This window comes from Notothenia rossii (genome assembly GCF_949606895.1).
Source record: "Notothenia rossii genome assembly, chromosome: 10".
In the NCBI taxonomy this organism is placed as follows: Eukaryota; Metazoa; Chordata; class Actinopteri; order Perciformes; family Nototheniidae; genus Notothenia; species Notothenia rossii.
The window spans coordinates 32,501,730-32,522,476 of NC_136908.1; the positions used below are offsets into that span (position 1 = coordinate 32,501,730).

A 20,747-nucleotide genomic window follows, 5' to 3' on the forward strand; every position below is an offset into this window, starting at 1 on the left:
TAGGTTATGGTGTTCCTATCACTGACAATGAAATCATGTAGTATTTCAACTCTAATTTCCTAAAAAGTCAAATGCTTTTTGGTGGAGGTTTTCATTTTATTTCTAATAGAAACATATTAAATATGACTCAAATGGAGCATATAAACAAGAGAACAAACGTGCAAAAACAAAACTGGTGTTCAAATAACAGATTTTATTTTTATGCATTATCCCGGAGAATTCTTCGGCTGCCAGGAATGAGCCCACTCCTTGTCACTGAAAACAGAATGGAATAAAGTTAGTTACAGTTACTAGTTCCGCTTTCCGAAAAGCATAAACCATGTGTGAAGCAAACATCTTATAACTCAATTTATATAAGTAAATGTTTCATTTACCATTTAGAAAAAGTGAACATAGAAATGAAAACAAATGTTCTAACAAACAATACAAAATAAAAAAAACACATACATTAACAACAATGAAGTTAAACAATCATTTGTTCCTACACTACTTCAGCTGCTTCAGAATAACAGCAGTGAAATATATAAGAGGACTGGTGGTAGATTTGGATGTTTTGCATTTGTTAAATATCATGTGTTTGTTCTCCAACATGGGACTACATCAGATGACATGAAGCCAAGTAACTGGAAGATATATACCATACTGGACAGGGCTCCCACTCCACCAACATTTCTGCTTTTCCCTATCAAGAGAAGAAAACAAACCTCTAATTTCGGAAAGACCAAACGCATATTAGCTATTTAACAAACAATTGTGTTGGAAGTTTGTAAATCATAAAGCAAACCTTATGCATTACTTTTATTCCCATCTAACCTTTCTCATTCTTTCTTTTATTACACTCCTGATGGGGAAAGTTTCAAGGCGAGTGTGGTAGGAGCAATCTGTGAACATCAAAGCAGGTTCCACATACAGTATTAGTCATATTAGAAATAAAATAAATACAACTATGAACACTTAAGTAGCAAACAGACTTGCACGATGAAAAGTGACCACACTGATATCACTGTTCAAAAGTTACTGTATACATCATTGAAATGGAACCAAGCTGCTCTCAGTCCTAACATGGGATGCTTGTTTGAATGGCCATACCACTGCTGAGCCTGAGATGTCCAAAGAAAATACTGCACTGCTGCTTCCTTTACTGCCTAGCATTCTCATCACCACCTTATCAACTATGACTGTATGTATTTTAGTCTAATTAGACAATTAAAGCCCTTTGGATTTTTGGATAATGTATCAGTTATAGTTATTAGTCACAATATAGCATTGTTAACTCACTGAAGAAGCATCAATCACTGCGTTTACATGCACTTTGCTAAAGTACATGTCGATAGATTTATTAGAATACCAATCAATTCGACTCATGCAAATGTTTATAATCAGTCAAAATACTTAATACTGTTAATATACCTGACTTTTTCTTTTTGCGTCTAGGACCAAGTACTGTGTCCCTCACGGACCCAGTCCTGACAGCTGTGGGTTGAAGAAGAAATATTACTATATACATACAGTACACCAAGTTAAGCTTAAACTCAAGTTTCAAAATACATCCCACAAATGCAGCATCACATGATGCAATAGGTGTTAGGTACAGATATTTTTTTGTTATTGCAATTTAATTGAGGTTGATCTATGAAGTCTAGGTGTTTTGTTGTCTTGCCTATATAATTGACTCCATACTTTATGTGTAAGGAATAGTTTGATAAATATTAACATGTTGTGCTGTAACGTTAAATGAATTTAACTTTGATTCAAAAACCTACATTTAATTCCCGTATGTTCATTATGGGACAGTGTCGTATCTAAATGCAGTTCTTGAGTATAAAGTTGAAATATGCTGCATGACGTTGTTGCATGAGTTGCTTCGAAGTTTACCCCTATGGTCAGGGATTGCTTTAGGTAGACCACAATATTAATGATATCAACCTCTCGTACAATATATGGACATGAGCCAAATCATTTTGATGTAATCGACCTACTGCCCAACGCTACAATGTAAGACCCTTTCTGTGTGTAAACCAAATCACATAGGAGTTTTATTTTGTGATTTATCAAATGTAAAGTAAGCCTGCTGTTGCTTTGCATTTTTGTGTGAAAAAGGTATAACCATATTGTAACCACATGTCTGTTCAGGAATGAAAGACTGTATTTTTCTAAACGTTTAATATTTATTTATATCCGAGTACCTAAGGATATACACATACCCAAGTATCCCATTTTCCTTTCATATTTATGAAGTTGTAGGTGAAATTGTTATTTAGATTAAGCTATTGTTGTTATTATTATTTACCTATTGGAACAATCATTATTCCCAAAAATGCAAGAAGTGCAATTAGGTGTTTTGAGATATTGTAGAAGCATGACTTGTCAACAAGTTACCTACAATAATTTTTTAGGAAAATATCGGAAAACACTCTTGACTTTTATAAATATAAAAGCTGCAAATCTCAGAGAACAAATGTCACTGTGTGTGCTGTGTGCTCTGCATGTGTGACCATTAAAGAGGGTTTCATCCCTCCGATTCTATCTATCTATTTTATTACCTGGCCCCTCCGTGGTGGTAGCCTGTCTCACATCATCCCGCTGGGGCTGCTCCTCCTGCCCCACCTCTATGATGGTGCACTGTTTCACGGGGGGGGGTCTTCAGCACCTCCACCTGCACGGTGCTTGTCTCTGGCACCTGGCTCCCTGTGGTCCCTGCCTCCTGCCAGTTGTTTTCTGGTTCAGATGGGTCACAGGGTGTGAGGTTCAGCGTGACTGTCTCTTCCTCAGGATCTTCCGCAACCCCCTGGCCAGTGGAGTCCTGTGTCCAACCTGTGCAAGTTAAACAAATGTTGGTCTTGACTTGCTTAAGACAAAGAGGTTAACTCATATATCTAGAAATAAGAAATACAGCGTGCTTAAGGTATGTTTCCAGACAGGGTCAAAAATATACTCGTCATGTCATATGACTGTGTGCAGTCAAAGTTAATAGCAGAGAAATAGTGGTATTTATCCAGTCAACCATTTATGGTTTTGTTTTTGCGATATTATTCTTCCGATTTGTGTCTACATTCCATGTGATGTGACATGTCAATTTGTCGGTAGACAACATATAGACGTGTGCATGTATGTTCCCTTACATTATTTACATCCACACATTTTGTTCAGAATTTATGAGACTGACGCAAACGTGTTTTGCATAAGTGCAATCAAATAAGTCGCAAGTCGCTTTGGATAAAAACATAAATGTAATGTAAAGGGACCTCTGGATGCACTGGATAACTGCTTTAGTTTACAACCCGAGAAACATGACCTTAATACAGAACTGCCAAACTGAATATGTGGTCAACTGGGATCATCTTCATGTATTGTGCTCTTACCATTAACCTCAAAATATTTCTCCCTTTTGGGCGTTGATAAAGGAAACCGTTTAGGAACGGTTTGCTAAAAGAAATTGCTTAAGGGATGGCTCAAGCCTAAACATACATTTCAGTCATCAAACCTAACTACCTTGACATTAACAACTTTACAACTTTCAATTTGTATACAATGAATGCGCAAGTGGTAGCACAATACCCCAAAATGGTTTTTCAAATTCACGTAAACTTGGCTAACTATTTCCTGATAAACAACAGTTAAATGTCCACAAGTCCCCTCTGCAGAGTAAGCCATGTCTCATTAGGCTACATACTCAGTGTTTAAAAATGTATTTATTGTATGTAGTTTGCTAAAATAATAAACAGTCAAACGTTGTCCATAACCCTAAATATTTTGCAATTACTTTCAACTTTTGTAATACTTAGCAGCTAAAAATAGTGACAGTTAACAGGTAGAAAGGATGTGTGTTAGTTGTCTCACAAAAATATAGTTTGCCAAACCCAAATAAATGGCTCGAATGACTGCTTTCTGGCTGTATCAAAGGATAAATACTGGATCAAGTTGTTGTCCCACAAGATTTGGATGGATTGAAAACAGTCGCTGTAAGTTGTTGTTAACTTAACTGACTTTATTAAATGAGTTGATCCAAACTCATTCCAACTGTGTTGGTTATAAGGAAATGTTAAGCTCTCCATTGATACAAACATTTTGTCTACACAATACTGTGAACTGTGAAGATATAGTGCAAGCATCTCACCTTCACAAAGGTACTCATAAAAAGTGCCTATCTTGTCAAGGTAATCCTGGGCATAGGCGGTCAGTGTGCAGCGAGGGGTTAGGATTTCACATTTGACGTCCTTCTTCCTGGTCTCCTTGCCAAGAAGCAGCACTGGTTTAAAGCCAATGGCATGGAGTTTCTCAAGCTGTAATGACAAAATAATATATTTACTGTTTAAAGAAATGGAAAGGAAACATCAACAACAACTATATAACTACAACTATAACATTAATGATGACAGCATCTAGTTGTATGCCATTCATAAACCTAGATGCTGAGTTAAGCTTTTGCAGAATCATGTATTTACCAGGAAGGGTTACACAGTAGAAGCAGAAAATATTTTATAGACAAACACAAAATACAAATAAATCAGTATCCTGAGTCCCAGTTCAAACCCTGATAATCTCAAAGTTAAAGTACAATAAGATACAAATGTGTGACCACTCAACAATTAACAGTTAACACTTACAATGACTATTGCATAATTAAAAATGTAACACAATCCAAGCATAGCTTGACACTGTTGAAATTGAAATTGCGTGCTACGATGTAAAACGTTCCCGTATGTTGTGGCTGCAGTCGTAAGAGTAATATAGAGTAGTAATATACAATTATGTAGTCTTATTAAAGGTGGGGTAGGTAAGTTTGAAAAACCGTCTCGAGATACACTTTTTGTTATATTCCATGGAATGCTCTTAACATCCGATTGCAATGAATATCTTAAGTGCTTTGACAAAAAATCCATAAAAAAATGTCATCTGTGGAAGCCGTAATACTTTAAAAAGCACGACCAATCATCTGAGCCGGCCCGGCTAAAGTAACTGGATGGCCTACCTGCCTGTCAGCCTTCCATCTGTGCACAAACTTATCTCGTGCCCTCATTGGTCATGTGCGCGTTCGTGTGTGTTGGAGGAGGGGCTCTATAAGGAAGTGGCAGATTTTCTCCGGTTGTGTATTTTCAAATTCTAGCGATCTCGAGCCGGTTTGTCAAACTTACATACCCTACCTTTAAGGTCTAAAAGTGTGTACATAAGCAAGAATGGAACACAACATGGAATTGAAGGAAGTGCTTTGTTTATTTAAATGTGTAGTTAAATTAAAATAGTGTCCCTTGGCTGTGAAAGTTAAGATAAGAGTAGTTTTAAAATTGAAAGAAAAGAGAATATTAAATAATACCTTTGCAATAATATCTATATTTGAAGTTGATATCAAAGTGTATATTGGTTAATAAGACACAAACATCATTAAGAAATAAATGTATATAAAAACAACATTCAACTTGATCCTGGCCCAATATATTGGCAAACAGTCAGGGTCCGTCTGTCAGTTCTTTGGTGTCAGCTTGGTGTGTCCGGGCCTTAACATACAGTAAAAAGTGTACATACCAAGACAATGGCTTCATCCTTGATGGAAGCAATGTTGTGGTTCTTCTTCCGCCCTGACACCCAACCCCCTCGCTTCTCATCAAACCTCTTGAGCTTCTTCTCAAGGCGCTGCTTTTTTGGCTGCTCCTTAAGGCAATGTCCACAGATCTTCTGTGCACAAAATAAAATGTTCTGACAGAAGGGACATGTTTTTTGTAGACCCACCTGGCATGATTAACACGGGATTACAAACAAACAGACAGACTGACAAACACAGGAAAGTAGAGAAGTACACAGCATAGATAGAAGGGTGAATAAAGAAATAGATTATAGATATAAGAGAGCTAGATAGGGAGATAGGGAGATAGGTTGAGTTTGGCTCTTAAAAGTGCCGGTTTTATGATGGTGCAGATCAGTGTATGGGTTTGTGATGTGGGTACAGGAGCTGCAGGAGAGAATAGAAAAAGTGAATTAAGTAGTGAAACTAGCTTTTTTAAATGCACATTGTGTTTCCTGTTTCATACGCTTAACAAGCACATGGACGTGGACTTTGCCCCTCCCCCCCAAACATATATTAAAATGTCGCCAGCGTTAGTACTGTCATGTGTAAAACAAAACCGATTAAGATAACGTATAACTCACACTTTAACACCGACGTATGTAGCCGTAATTAAGAAAAATATTTTTCACACACCACTTATGAGCTGATATAAATGTAGCTAAACTAGTTTAAGCTTATGTTGAACGTGGGCTAGCTAGCTAGCCGCCCGCAAGAATAATTTCACATTAATGTTGCTTTGCTGATTATGGCGAAAGCATTTCTCAGACTTAGAACAGTTCAGTATGCATGATGAACCATGCGAGTAAAGGCTTAAAAAAAAGCCCCAATTATTATATCTAAGCAAAACATGTATCAGACTTTAGTGACCCAACTTACTTTGTCAGAGGATGGATCGCGCCGTAAAACCCGAAAGTAAACTTCTTCCGGTTCCTTCTTGAAAAACCAATGCAAATTCTCCATAGGATTTTGGAAAATAGCTCGAAATAAGGTCTGTGGTTGACACACATTGAAGAGAGGGATCACGTTTTGTTCAGCCGGATAATCTCCACATGTCAACCCTACTTTTATAATTTCTGAATCATTAATCTAGTCGCCAAAAGCGAAATGCTAACGTTATGCTATAAACGAACAACAAGCCAGTACAGCACCAGGGTCGCACGACTTCAACGTCACGCCAATCTAAGATCGTTTCCACTGACTTGCACTGAAACTGCACTTTGAACACTTTAAATTAAATATATTAACATTTTAAACTGTATACCCCGGTTATCTAGGCCCTTTTTGTTTTGTTTAATGTATACCACGTTTATCTAGGCCCTTTTTGTTTTGTTTTATGTATAGGCCTACATGTCACACTGTGGGAAACGATATTTCGATATTTCTGGATGTATAACACATGTAGAATTTTTGACAATAAAGCTGAATTTGACTTTCGCGTGCTTGCATATTTTAACAAAGCTTTTCATTTTAGCCACACTGAATTTAACTAGAAGTCATGGCTGTGTCAATTACCAGTCTGATATAGTTTTACAAAGATGACAAGAAGAGTGTAGATAGAGGAGAGAACCACTATCAGTCAGGACACTTTACAGTGCAGCCTAGATGAAGGTGTGCTTACCGGTGTTGTCAGGGTTAGCATGAGGGACAAGGTTTATAGTGTCGGTGAGTAGTGATAGCAAGAGTACCGTTAACCTAGAGTTAATTTATTCGCATTAATTCCCATCAACAAATCAATTGTATGTGTCACATGAAATCTTTATTAGGCAAGGCAAGGCAAGTTTATTTATATAGCACTTTTCAACACAAGGCAATTCAAAGTGCTTTACAAAAAATGAAAGACATTAAGAAAATGGCATTTAAAATCAGTAATTAAAAATAAAATAAAATAAAAGAAACATTAAAAGAAAAAATACATGGATAAAAGTTACAGTGCAGTCTAAGATATGAATAGTTCAATTAAAAGCAGCGACAAAAAGAAAAGTCTTCAGTCTGGATTTAAAAGTAGTAAGAGTTGGAGCAGACCTGCAGGTTTCTGGGAGTTTGTTCCAGATATTTGGAGCATAATAACTGAACGCTGCTTTACCATGTTTAGTTCTGACTCTGGGGACAGAAAGCTGACCAGTCCCTGAAGACCTGAGAGATCTGGATGGTTCATCATTTAGCAGGAGGTCAGAAATGCATTTAGGTCCTAAACCATTCAGTGCTTTATAAACAGCAGCAGTATTTTGAAATATATTCTTTGACACACAGGAAGCCAGTGTAAAGACTTCAGAACTGGAGCGATGTGATCCACTTTCTTAGTGTTGGTAAGGACTTGAGCAGCGGTGTTCTGAATCAGCTACAGCTTTCTAATAGATTTTTTAGTGAGACCTGTGAAGACACCATTGCAGTAGTCCAGTCTACTGAAGATAAAAGCATGGACACGTTTTTCCAAATCCTGCTGTGACATTAGTCTTTTAATCCTAGATATGTTCTTTAGGTGATAGTAAGCTGATTTAGTAACTGTTTTAATGTGACTGTTGAAACCAATAACTAATTTAACCCGCTGACAAGAGAGCCCACCTCCGAAGATCGTGACTGGCTGAGGGACAGACTCGGGGGCAGGTTTTCAGGAATTTCTTGGCTTCTCTCCCCCGAGCCAGAAGAGGAACACTACAGCTTGGAAACACTTACTGTTCCTGAAATTATCAAATCTGTTGGGCATCAGGGACCTGAGGCAATTATGGCAAGCATGGCATTGTCTGAAGAGCAACAGAGGGCAATTCAGGTGGCTACCACTGGTCAGCGAACCAACCCAAACTGGCATTTGTTCAGGAAAGGAAGGTTGACTGCCAGCAACTTTGGAGCTGTCCTGAGGTCAAAGCATGGGACTGCTTCCCTTATTGCCAGGGTGCTAGGGCAACAACAGGCCCTTGATGGTGTTTTGTCAGTACAGTGGGGGACTATGAATGAATGTGAGGGCGTCAGGGCATTCACCACTGCAACCCAGATGCAGGTCCATGAGTCAGATTTGTGGCTCTCCCTATCAGGAATGTTGGGGGCATCTCTAGATGGTCTGGTAGGGTCTTCCGCTGTGCTGGAGGTAAAGTGTCCCTACGGAGCCAGGGAAATGACAATTAGTGAAGCATTGCAAATCAAGGGCTTCTGTGTCAGTAAGGAAGGAGAAACATTCAGCCTGCGTGAGGAACATCCTTACTGGCACCAAGTGCAAGGTCAGCTTCACCTCACTGCAAGGAAGAAGAAATACAAAAATTGTGAATTGTTTTTAATTTACATTTACTCGCCTTTGCAATGTTGTGGTTGTTAGAGTGTTAGGTTTCCTGTCAGCTCGTCTGTTGGGAAGATATACAATATTAGTTTCATGGAAGTCACACCGTCACATATACTGTAAGAGGGCGACTCTGGCTGTGAGGGAGTGTGGTCGTCTTTCAACCAGAAGGTTGTGGGTTCGATCCCAGCCCATGCAGTCAACATGTCGATGTATCCTTGGGCAAGATACTTAACCCTGAGTTGCTCCCGATGGCATGGCCAACGGTGTGTGAATGTGTGTGAATGTTAGGTCCTAGAGTAAGGTACACTGCTCTGTATGAATGGGTGAATGACATGTAGTATGTAAAGCGCTTTGAGGGGTCTTAAAGACTGGATAAAGCGCTATATAAGTACAGTCCATTTACCATTTAAGAGCATTAAGACATACATATAATAGAACCTTGCTCTTTGATAAGTCTCGTGAACATTTTCACTCTTTTGAAATTTTTATAGATCAAAATTGAACTAAAGAAATAAATGGTAGATTAATCCATATTGAAAATAGGTGTCAGCTGCTACACTAATTATAATAGTTATATTTCTTAATTAATTAAGATAAGATATTACTGTATTGATCCCAATTTGGGAAATATTTGTGTTACAGCAGCATAACAAGAAAAACAAAATATAAGTTATTATATATACAAAAGTATGTGAGGGATGGAATATTAAATTGAATATAAATGTAAAATGTACATGTGATTTTACATCCAAGAGAAGCTATGGAGCAGAGAGTTCTCTGCCAGCCAGAGGTGATTTGTTATTAGTTCAATATGTCAAACTGATTTCCCTGACTACAATCTTTAGTTACATGGTGAAACGTTATGCTGCTTGTACTAATTAGACTTATCATATAAGCCAGACAGGTTTTAATAGGATGTATTCATTATCTTTACTTATGTTGCGGTCTTTTCAGCAGCGCCATCTCTAAAACGGCGATACAGTCACTACCCATCATTTACATTTCACCGTGACATGGACAAAAATGTAACGTCAGCTTACCTCATGGCACGAATCCAGACTCTCCTTTGGAAAACACAGGCCGGTAAACGATAGAACAAGCACGTTTCATGCGAAGACCTGTGTCTGCAACCCGGAGCAAAGCAACAAACCATTGCGTAGCTAACTAGTAGCGCTAGCTTTAGCTAACGCTAGCTTTAGCTAACGTTAGCTAACGAAACGAACTGCCGAGTAAAATTGGTAAACACTGGTAATTTACTATTCTATAATTTGTAAAACTACTGTGTTAAAAACGACAATTTCAAAAATACAGATTCTAATGGTCAGATATAGATATACAGATACTAAAGATAGGAAGGTACTTGCTTTCAAGCAGAACACAGGGGGAAACAAACTTAGCGGGAGTGTTTACGAGTTCTGCGTAATGACGTACAACAGCCTCGACAATTTCTGTAGTCCTATTCAGCCACTCGGTAACAACCATCGTTTTTCAGACACGTAAACTCTTCAGAAATCCCCAGTGGGGTCACTGCTGATGTATTTAATGTCGTAGAACAAAACGTGACTTATCTCTTAAATTTGTGTCAACCACAGACCTTATTTCGAGGTATTTTCCAAAACCCTATGGAAAAAATGCATTGCTTTTTGAGGATGGAACCGGAAGTGCTAAAAATGCTAACTTACTTCCGGGTTTGACGACGCGTCACTGCGGTTGTCTATGCCCGTGGCAGCGTCTTTGGCCAATAGGTGGTGCTCTGAATTATGTAATTTCCTGTACCGATTATACAATAAAATATTAATACATTTCCTATATTTTGACACGATAACTCTTTAATAACCTAAGTAGCCTACGGACAAAAACAAAAAAGTATATATTGCCTTATAAAATGCAGAAAAGTTTAAACATCTAACATGATAATAATAAATAAAAAATAATGATATCTTTAACCAAAATAAATAAAATGGAAAATTAACCGACAACAACAATTTAACATAAATAAAACAAGGATTAAAACAAGTATAAGTTTGACTCAATGTTGTGTAAAGTACCCGTTATGGTTAAAAAAAAGAAAAAAAAAAATATTTTTTGAAAATAATACAGCTTCCAACTTCCCGAGACACGAAGAGGAGACACGAACAATTCTTCCACTTGAAATGCGTTTAAACTGTGTCAGAGAGATGTTTAATCGGTTCATTTTAATTGGTTAATAATTGGTGTTTAATATTGGCAACTTCTAATTGTTGGGGGGGGGCGGCGTTCGATCCAGTTTCGATTCCGTAACCTTGGCGCACTGCCACTCCAACATCCAATCCCGACTTGAAGTTTAATCACGGGGACTGTAGTCCTAAACGATAGCTGGGGATTATGGGTAGTGTAGTATAGTGTCTTCGGCCATCCTAAACTCGATGATGCTCGAAATTTCCCTTGTAGGCCTACATCTGTTTCCGGTTATTTTTATTTTGAAATTCAGTTCCTGAAGGACGGCAGAAAAAAGCCCGAGATTATAGAATTAAACAAATAAAAACAAGGATAATTGTGTGTTATTGTTGACTAAATAACAGTGTGTTATTTTGAAAAGAATAACAAATTAGAAGGAAAAATGAGCCACATTTATTTTCCTCACAGACTGCAACAAAAGTCCGAAATGATACGATTTTAAATAAAAGCAATAATTAATCGTGGCTTGATATTGAGTAAGAACATGTTTTTATGAACCACACAGCTTCTGGTCTTCCTATAACACGTAATGCCGTGAGACTACCAACAGAAATACATTGCTTTTAAAATCGTGCTGTGCAACACGAAAAAAAAGGGGAAAGACTACCAATAGAAATACATTGCTTTTAAAATCGTGCTGTGCAACACGAAAAAAAGGGGAAAATCGTGTTGGTGAACACGAATCAATAGATAAAAAATTGTGTTGGTGAACACGAAATGCCGTGAGACTGGGTTGCATGGGAGCGAGCGAGGGAGAGAGAGAATGTTGTTGTCATTAGCATCTGGTGCTAGCTGCACTAACGGATATAAGAAGAAGATGTTTCTAGGAGAGCTCTCTACTGTCAGACAGAGGCTCATTGAGGTAAAGGACTCTGAGTGTTCAGATAGTTCACTTTAGTCTAAGTTATCTCAGTGGGTCTCAAACGTTTTGATCACAATGTATGTCAACAAATATTTCCAAGGCACTCCTTTATAATTATTGGGATAAACAGGTTTGACATTATTTCAATGTATGCTATAGGACAGTAACCAAAAATATCCTTTAAAACTGGAGAGATTTAAAAAAATCTGCATAAATAAATACATGTTAACTATAGGTAAAATAAGATATGAATGAACAACAACAAAAAAATACATGTTTGTTATTGGCTAAGTTAGGTTATTGGTTATTAAAATGTAAACCGATCTTTTTCATATGGGTGTTTATCTAGTCTCTAGGAATTGTGTGCTCAAAGTGCACCAGATTGAAGCATTTTACTTTAAAATGTTCAAACATTTCTTCCCGGGGGAGCTGACCCCCGGTCCCCCCTCGAGGATGTGACGTTCATCCCCTAATTAAAACATGATCTACAATACTGAACAAATTTGAAGACTTTTTGATGTATATTACCTGTCAATAAGTTTCTGTTTTTAGCATACTTGTCTGTTGTAGAGACTTTTCATTTAGTCTTTATCTATGTGGGGGGGGGGGGGGGGGGGGGGGTCAGCTAAAATTGTACCTTGTTTTCATCTAAAGTAACAGACTAAGAATCAGCACTTTTGAAACAGGGCGGAAACAGAGGGGATTATGGGATGCTACAATGCATGATCTGCATTTTGAGCCAAACACTTCAGAGATATGCTTTGTATATATCTGGGACCTATAATATATTGATGAAAAGCATAGGGGACCTACATCTGTAACTCTTGAAAGACTTCCTCAGGTGTCCAGCTGGGGTCAGCAGAGTCTCACTGTGGACCCTGCAACTTCTCAGTTTTTCTGAAGACATTTCTGCAGATTGTTGTGTACTTTATTTGTTTCAGTTTAAAACAAACATTTCCACAAAAAGCAGGACTTAATAATAGACAAAACAAGCAAGGTATATGTTCCTAACATAACCTATGAATGTATACACCATTAATGCCATAACTTGAACGTAAAAGTATACAGTATATATATTGTAGGATAAGGGGTGTAAGAATAGGTTGGTTAATGTAAAATACTTTTTGTGTATTGCTAATGGGAAATTCATTTGACATGTTTGCTATGTATTTGATGCAACAGCCTATATATTTTCTAAAGTTTGAATGACATGTTTGATACAGTATATACGTAGTATATAAATACTCTGTTACAAGTTCAAGTCTGGCATTCAAATGTGTACTTAGGAAACAAAAGTATTAGCATCAAAATATACTTAAAACAAGCTGACCCCCGGTCCCCCCTAGAGGATGTGACGTCCATCCCCCAATTAAAACATGATCGACAATATTCAATAATACATTTGAAGCCTTTTTGATGTATATTACCTATGTCAATACGTTTCTGTTTTTGTAGTGTATTCGTCTTTTATAGAGGTTTTTCATTTATTCTTTATATATTGTATTGGGGGGGCAGCTAAAATCTCGCCTAGGGCAGCTTATTTGGCTGTTTGTCTCTGTGTGTGTGTGTGTGTGTGTGTGTGTGTGTGTGTCTGGGTGTGTGTCTCTGGGTGTGTCCTCAAGCAGGTACAGCTCTCTCTCTCTCTCTCTCTCTCTCTCTCTCTCTCTCTCTCTCTCTCTGTTGGACTCACTCAGTGTTCGGGATGGATGTGCTCTCTGTGACGCCGCTGCTGCTCCTGCTCTCTTTCCTCGGTAATAACTCATTCACTTATTATTACATAGTTATTATAACATAGGTATTATTCAAAAGTTATTTTTAAATACGTATTATAATCTCAGCAAGACATCAGTTTGTGATCAAACAAGAATGTAAAAAGGTTTCCATCGTGTGGCTCCCTAGGTACTTTTGTTCATGCTTAAATTATGCAAAAATAATGACCCTATCCCCCCCGCCTCAGGATGCTGTGCGGGGCAGGACGTGCTGCCCGACGGCCCGGTGGAAGCGGTTCTGGGCAAAAGTGTGACTCTAAAGACGCTGGTGGACAAACCGGAATACGCCTTTATGAGCTGGACCCACAACGACGGGGGTGTGTCGACTCATGTGGTCACCGCCGTGCATGCCGACGGGTCGTTCAATGTGAACGAACCGTACAAAGACAGGGTGACGATGAACAATACCAACGGGTACATGCACCTGGAGGGGCTGCTGGCCTCCGACAATGGGGACTACAGCATAAGCATCATAGCCACGGATGGAACCACTAAAACCGGGGAGATCCACCTCCGAGTCCTGGGTGAGTCACTCCTCTGAGAACACTTCCGGTTGCATTGCCGCGTCTCTTACATGTTCAAATAGTTAGCTCAATTTTCCCTCTCGGCTTTTAGAGGGAAGGGTGTTTTAATACATGTTTCTGGCTCATACCGTGTCTCTGTATAACAGCAGTGAGTCGGCCGCAGGCCACACCTGTGTTACCTGTAGCGCCATGTTGAGCGTGTATCCCTCCGCCAGCACTACATCTGCATTCACCACGCAGCAGTTACCGCTCAGGGACTATATTCCTTGGCGAGATCTTATTCTTGAGTAAAAGTATAAGTACCAGAGTGTATGAATAATCTGTTACAAGGAAAAGTCAGAATTGTACCTAAGTACAGTACTTGAGCAAATGGACTTAGTTACTTACACCCCTTGTGATAATTATATAATGATCTGTTCCCTGTTGAGTGGAGATCTACCAGCCTGTTCCGACGGACACACAGAAGCCAGCGGGCCCCTGCCCCCTGCCCAGACTGAGCCCCTTCAGGGTGTGGCACTTCCGGGGGGAACTGTGTGTGTGTTATTAGTTACAGTTAGAGATGTTTGTTTAAAGCTGTGACCTTACTGGTCTGCTGGTGGCAAAATATTTTACAGTGTAAACAGTAACACACACACACACACACACACACACACACACACACACACACACACACACACACACACACACACACACACACACACACACACACACACACACACACACACACACACACACACACACACACACACACACACACACACACACACACACACACACGATTTGAGTGATTATTTTGTTAAGGATGGCCACATGATAACTTACACCAACTTGACCAAAAAGTAATTTCCCCACATGAATCAATGCGCTAATGAAACTCCTGCTTTAATCACATTCAGTAGGGCAAAACTAATGACTCCTCTGGTTATACGTTTTGACATGTGTTCTTGTAAAATCAATGAAACATTTTTATTATCAAAACAGTTGTGGGTTAATGAACTAGTTGGTAATGGTTGCAGTTGTCTGAGCCGGTTGGTGATCAGTCAGTATGTCCTGAGGCAGCAGTCACTTTAATAAACGTCTCCAGTCAGGCTGGTGCTTGCCACATGATGTCAGCTTGGACCTTTATTTATCAAAGGATGGTTGAAAGTGGAGCATGCATGCCTTCCCAGCATTCCTTCTGACACTCATTCATACATTTCTACTCATTTCCACACGGTGACCGACCAGTTAAACCACACTTTGACAAATACAGAGAACAAAAGCACCAGTGTTGTGTTTGTGTCTTCTTTTTGTATCAGAGTACAGTGGACCAACGAATGTTTTGAAAACCGACCCATACTAGTCTGTGCCAATATTCTTAAGCATGGCCATTCCATTTAGCTGATGCTTTTATCCAAAGTATCTTACAACAATCAATCAATGAATGAACAAAATCAATAACATTTTAAAAGGGTTAGCCAAACCATTCTAAGTTGTACACGCATACGTGAGCAGTTTGAAAAATAAATTATTATTATTACTGTTGGCCCTGATATCGATTGGGTATCCGGAATTGTTTGATTTTCCATGTTATTACCGCATCGTGACATCCATAGAGTGGACCTTGAATGAGGTCTACAGACAGAGGTGCACCTCTGAAGTTCCTGTGGGGGTTAGTGGATGGACTGAGGTCTACTGCCACAACCTGCTCTCACTCTGCTCTCAATCCTCCACTCCTCCACTCTCCTCTCACTCCTCCACTCTGCTCTCACTCCTCCACTCTCCTCTCACTCCTCCACACTCCTCTCTCTCCTCCACTCTGCTCTCGCTCCTTCACTCTGCTCTCACTCCTCCACTCTCCTCTCACTCCTCCACTCTGCTCTCACTCCTCTACTCTCCTCTCACTCCTCCAATCTGCTCTCACTCCTTCACTCTGCTCTCACTCCTTCACTCTGCCCTCACTCCTCCGCTCTCCTCTCACTCCTCCACTCTCCTCTCACTCCTTCACTCTGCTATCACTCCTTCACTCTCCTCTCACTCCTCCACTCCTCCGCTCTGCTCTCAATCCTCCACTCTGCTCTCACTCCTCTGCTCTCCTCTCACTCCTCCACTCTGCTCTCACTCATCCACTGTCCTCTAAGTCCTCCACTCTCCTCTCACTCCTCCGCTCTGCTCTCACTCCTCCGCTCTGCTCTCACTCCTCCACTATGCTCTCACTCCTCCGCTCTCCTCTCACTCTCCTCTCACTCCTCCGCTCTCCTCTCACTCCTCTGCTCTGCCCCCACTCCTCTGCTCTGCTCTCACTCCTCCGCTCTGCTCTCAATCTTCCACTCTGCTCTCACTCCTTCACTCTGCTCTCACTCCTTCACTCTGTTCTCACTCCTTCACTCTGCTCTCACTCATCCACTCTCCTCTCACTCCTCCACTCTGCTCTCACTCCTCCACTCTCCTCACACGCCTCTACTCTGCTCTCACTCCTTCAATCTCTCTCCCTCATCCGCTCTCCTCTCACTCCTCCACTCTGCAATCACTCCTCCACTCTCCTCACACGCCTACACTCTGCTCTCACTCTCCTCTCACTCATCCACTCTCCTCTCACTCCTCCACTCTGCTCTCACTCCTTCACTCTGCTCTCACTCCTCCACTCTACTCTCACTCCTCTGCTCTCCTATCACTCCTCCACTCTCCTCTCACTCCTCCGCCCTGCTCTCACTCCTCCGCTCTGCTCTCACTCCTCCACTATGCTCTCACTCCTCCGCTCTCCTCTCACTCTCCTCTCACTCCTCCGCTCTCCTCTCACTCCTCCACTCTGCCCTCACTCCTCCGCTCTGCTCTCACTCCTCCGCTCTGCTCTCACTCCTTCACTCTGCTCTCACTCATCCACTCTGCTCTCACTCCTTCACTCTGCTCTCACTCCTTCACTCTGCTCTAACTCCTCCACTCTCTTCTCACTCCTCCACTCTGCTCTCACTCCTCCGCTCTGCTCTCACTCCTCCATTCTGCTCTCACTCCTCCGCTCTCCTCTCACTCCTCCGCTCTCCTCTCACTCCTCCACTCTGCTCTCAGCACTCTGCTCTGACTCCTCCACTCTGCTCTCACTCCTCCACTTTCCTCTCACTCCTCCGCTCTGCTCTCACTCCTCCACTCACTCCTCCACTTTCCTCTCACTCCTCCACTCTGCTCTCACTCCTTCGCTCTGCTCTCCCTCCTCCACTCTGCTCTCACTCCTCCACTCTCTTCTCACTCCTTCACTCTGCTATCACTCCTTCACTCTCCTCTCAATCCTCCACTCCTCTGCTCTGCTCTCAATCCTACACTCTCCTCTCACTCCTCCACTCTGCTCTCACTCCTTCACTCTGCTCTCACTCCTCCACTCTACTCTCACTCCTCTGCTCTCCTATTTCTCATCCACTCTCCTCTCACACCTTCACTCTCCTCTCACTCCTCCACTCCTCCGCTCTGCTCTCAATCCTCCACTCTGCTCTCACTCCTCTGCTCTCCTCTCACTCCTCCGCTCTTCTCTCACTCCTCCACTCTTCTCTCACTCCTCTGCTTTCCTCTCACTCCTCCACTCTCCTCTCACTCCTCCGCTCTGCTCTCACTCCTCCGCTCTGCTCTCACTCCTCCACTCTGCTCCCGCTCTGCTCTCACTCCTCCACTCTGCTCTCACTCCTCCACTCTGCTCTCACTCCTCCGCTCTGCTCTCACTCCTCCACTCTGCTCTCACTCCTCCGCTCTGCTCTCACTCCTCCACTCTGCTCTCACTCCTCCACTCTCCTCTCACTCCTCCACTCCTCTGCTCTCAATCCTCCACTCTCCTCTCACTCCTCCAGTCTGCTCTCACTCCTCCACTCTGCTCTCACTCCTCCACTCTACTCTCACTCCTCTGCTCTCCTATCACTCCTCCACTCTCCTCTCACACCTGCACTCTCCTATCACTCCTCCACTCCTCCGCTCTGCTCTCAATCCTCCACTCTGCTCTCACTCCTCTGCGCTCCTCTCACTCCTCCGATCTGCTCTCACTCCTCCACTCTTCTCTCACTCCTCTGCTTTCCTCTCACTCCTCCACTCTCCTCTCACTCCTCCGCTCTGCTCTCACTCCTCCACTCTGCTCCCGCTCTGCTCCCGCTCTGCTCTCACTCCTCCACTCTGCTCTCACTCCTCCACTCTGCGGTCACTCCTCCACTCTCCTCTCACTCCTCCACTCTCCTCTCACTCCTCCACTCTGCTCTCGCTCCTCCACTCTCCTCTCGCTCCTTCACTCTGCTATCACTCCTTCACTCTGCTCTAACTCCTCCACTCTCCTCTCACTCCTCCACTCTGCTCTCACTCCTCTGCTCTCCTATCACTCCTCCACTCTCCTCTCACACCTTCACTCTCCTCTCACTCCTCCACTCCTCCGCTCTGCTCTCAATCCTCCACTCTGCTCTCACTCCTCTGCTCTCCTCTCACTCCTCCGCTCTCCTCTCACTCCTCCACTCTTATCTCACTCCTCTGCTTTCCTCTCACTCCTCCACTCTCCTCTCACTCCTCTGCTCTCCTCTCACTCCTCCGCTCTGCTCTCACTCCTCCACTCTGCTCCCGCTCTGCTCTCACTCCTCCACTCTGCTCTCACTCCTCCGCTCTGCTCTCACTCCTCCACTCTGCTATCACTCCTCCACTCTCCTCTCACTCCTCCACTCCTCTGCTCTGCTCTCAATCCTCCACTCTCCTCTCACTCCTCCACTCTGCTCTCACTCCTTCACTCTGCTCTCACTCCTCCAATCTATTCTCACTCCTCTGCTCTCCTATCACTCCTCCACTCTCCTCTCACACCTTCACTTTCCTCTAACTCCTCCACTCCTCTGCTCTGCTCTCAATCCTCCACTCTGCTCTCACTCCTCTGCGCTCCTCTCACTCCTCCGCTCTGCTCTCACTCCTCCACTCTTCTCTCACTCCTCTGCTTTCCTGTCACTCCTCCACTCTCCTCTCACTCCTCCGCTCTGCTCTCACTCCTCCACTCTGCTCCCGCTCTGCTCCCGCTCTGCTCTCACTCCTCCACTCTGCTCTCACTCCTCCGCTCTGCTCTCACTCCTCCACTCTGCTGTCACTCCTCCACTCTCCTCTCACTCCTCCACTCTCCTCTCACTCCTCCACTCTGCTCTCACTCCTCCGCTCTCCTCTCAATCCTCCACTCTGCTCTCGCTCCTCCACTCTCCTCTCACTCCTTCGCTCTGCTCTCACTCCTTCACTCTGCTCTAACTCCTCCACTCTCCTCTCACTCCTCCACTCTGCTCTCACTCCTCCGCTCTCCTCTCACTCCTCCACTCTGCTCTCACTCCTCCACTCTGCTCTCACTCCTCCGCTCTGCTCTCACTCCTCCACTCTGTTCCCGCTCTGCTCCCGGTCTGCTCTCACTCCTCCACTCTGCTCTCACTCCTCCGCTCTGCTCTCACTCCTCCACTCTGCTGTCACTCCTCCACTCTCCTCTCACTCCTCCACTCTCCTCTCACTCCTCCACTCTCCTCTCACTCCTCCACTCTGCTCTCGCTCCTCCACTCTCCTCTCACTCCTTCACTCTGCTATCACTCCTTCACTCTGCTCTAACTCCTCCACTCTACTCTCACTCCTCGACTCTGCTCTCACTCCTCCATTCTGCTCTCACTCCTCCGCTCTGCTCTCACTCCTCCGCTCTGCTCTCACTCCTCCACTCTCCTCTAACTCCTCCACTCCTCTGCTCTGCTCTCAATCCTCCACTCTGCTCTCATTCCTCTGCGCTCATCTCACTCCTCCGCTCTGCTCTCACTCCTCCACTCTTCTCTCACTCCTCTGCTTTCCTCTCACTCCTCCACTCTCCTCTCACTCCTCCGCTCTGCTCTCACTGCTCCACTCTGCTCCCGCTCTGCTCCCGCTCTGCTCCCGCTCTGCTCTCACTCCTCCACTCTTCTCTCACTCCTCCGCTCTGCTCTCACTCCTCCACTCTGCTGTCACTCCTCCACTCTCCTCTCACTCCTCCACTCTCCTCTCACTCCTCCACTCTGCTCTCACTCCTCCGCTCTCCTCTCAATCCTCCACTCTGCTCTCGCTCCTCCACTCTCCTCTCACTCCTTCACTCTGCTCTCACTCCTTCACTCTGCTCTAACTCCTCCACTCTCCTCTCACTCCTCCACTCTACTCTCACTACTCCGCTCTCCTCTCACTCCTCCACTCTGCTCTCACTCCTCCACTCTGCTCTCACTCCTCCACTCTGCTCCCGCTCTGCTCCCGCTCTGCTCTCACTCCTCCACTCTGCTCTCACTCCTCCGCTCTGCTCTCACTCCTCGACACTGCTGTCACTCCTCCACTCTCCTCTCACTCCTCCACTCTCCTCTCACTCCTCCACTCTGCTCTCGCTCCTCCACTCTCCTCTCACTCCTTCACTCTGCTATCACTCCTTCACTCTGCTCTAACTCCTCCACTCTACTCTCACTCCTCCACTCTGCTCTCACTCCTCCGCTCTCCTCTCACTCCTCCACTCTGCTCTCACTCCTCCACTCTGCTCTCACTCCTCCGCTCTGCTCTCACTCCTCCACTCTACTCTCAC

At 43.1% G+C, this 20,747-nt stretch overlaps 1 protein-coding gene and 1 long non-coding RNA gene across 5 annotated transcripts in view; one reads left to right on the forward strand and one right to left on the reverse strand.

Annotated features, from left to right (window-relative positions):
- Nucleotides 1-173: 173 nt before the first annotated feature.
- On the reverse strand, nucleotides 174-10,370 carry LOC307021838. Of its 4 annotated transcripts, XR_013803259.1 has the most exons (10): nucleotides 9,875-10,368; nucleotides 8,848-8,895; nucleotides 6,440-8,656; nucleotides 5,524-5,947; nucleotides 4,118-4,283; nucleotides 2,544-2,814; nucleotides 1,411-1,473; nucleotides 814-881; nucleotides 639-682; nucleotides 174-255 (listed from the first exon to the last, which is right to left on the reverse strand). It is a non-coding gene; the product is annotated as an uncharacterized lncRNA (long non-coding RNA). The 4 variants fall into 4 exon arrangements; XR_013803256.1 differs by having other exon boundaries at nucleotides 6,440-8,895; nucleotides 9,875-10,370; XR_013803257.1 differs by having other exon boundaries at nucleotides 785-881; nucleotides 6,440-8,895; nucleotides 9,875-10,370.
- Nucleotides 10,371-13,552: 3,182 nt separating this feature from the next.
- The window catches only part of LOC307021463 (cell adhesion molecule CEACAM20-like), a 41,999-nt gene continuing 34,804 nt past the window's right edge, over nucleotides 13,553-20,747 (forward strand). The window contains exons 1-2 of the mRNA XM_079653589.1: nucleotides 13,553-13,664; nucleotides 13,871-14,206. Of these exons, the coding sequence (XP_079509715.1) occupies nucleotides 13,616-13,664; nucleotides 13,871-14,206 (385 nt within the window). The 5' untranslated portion in view covers nucleotides 13,553-13,615. The remainder of the gene's footprint in view (nucleotides 13,665-13,870; nucleotides 14,207-20,747) is intronic.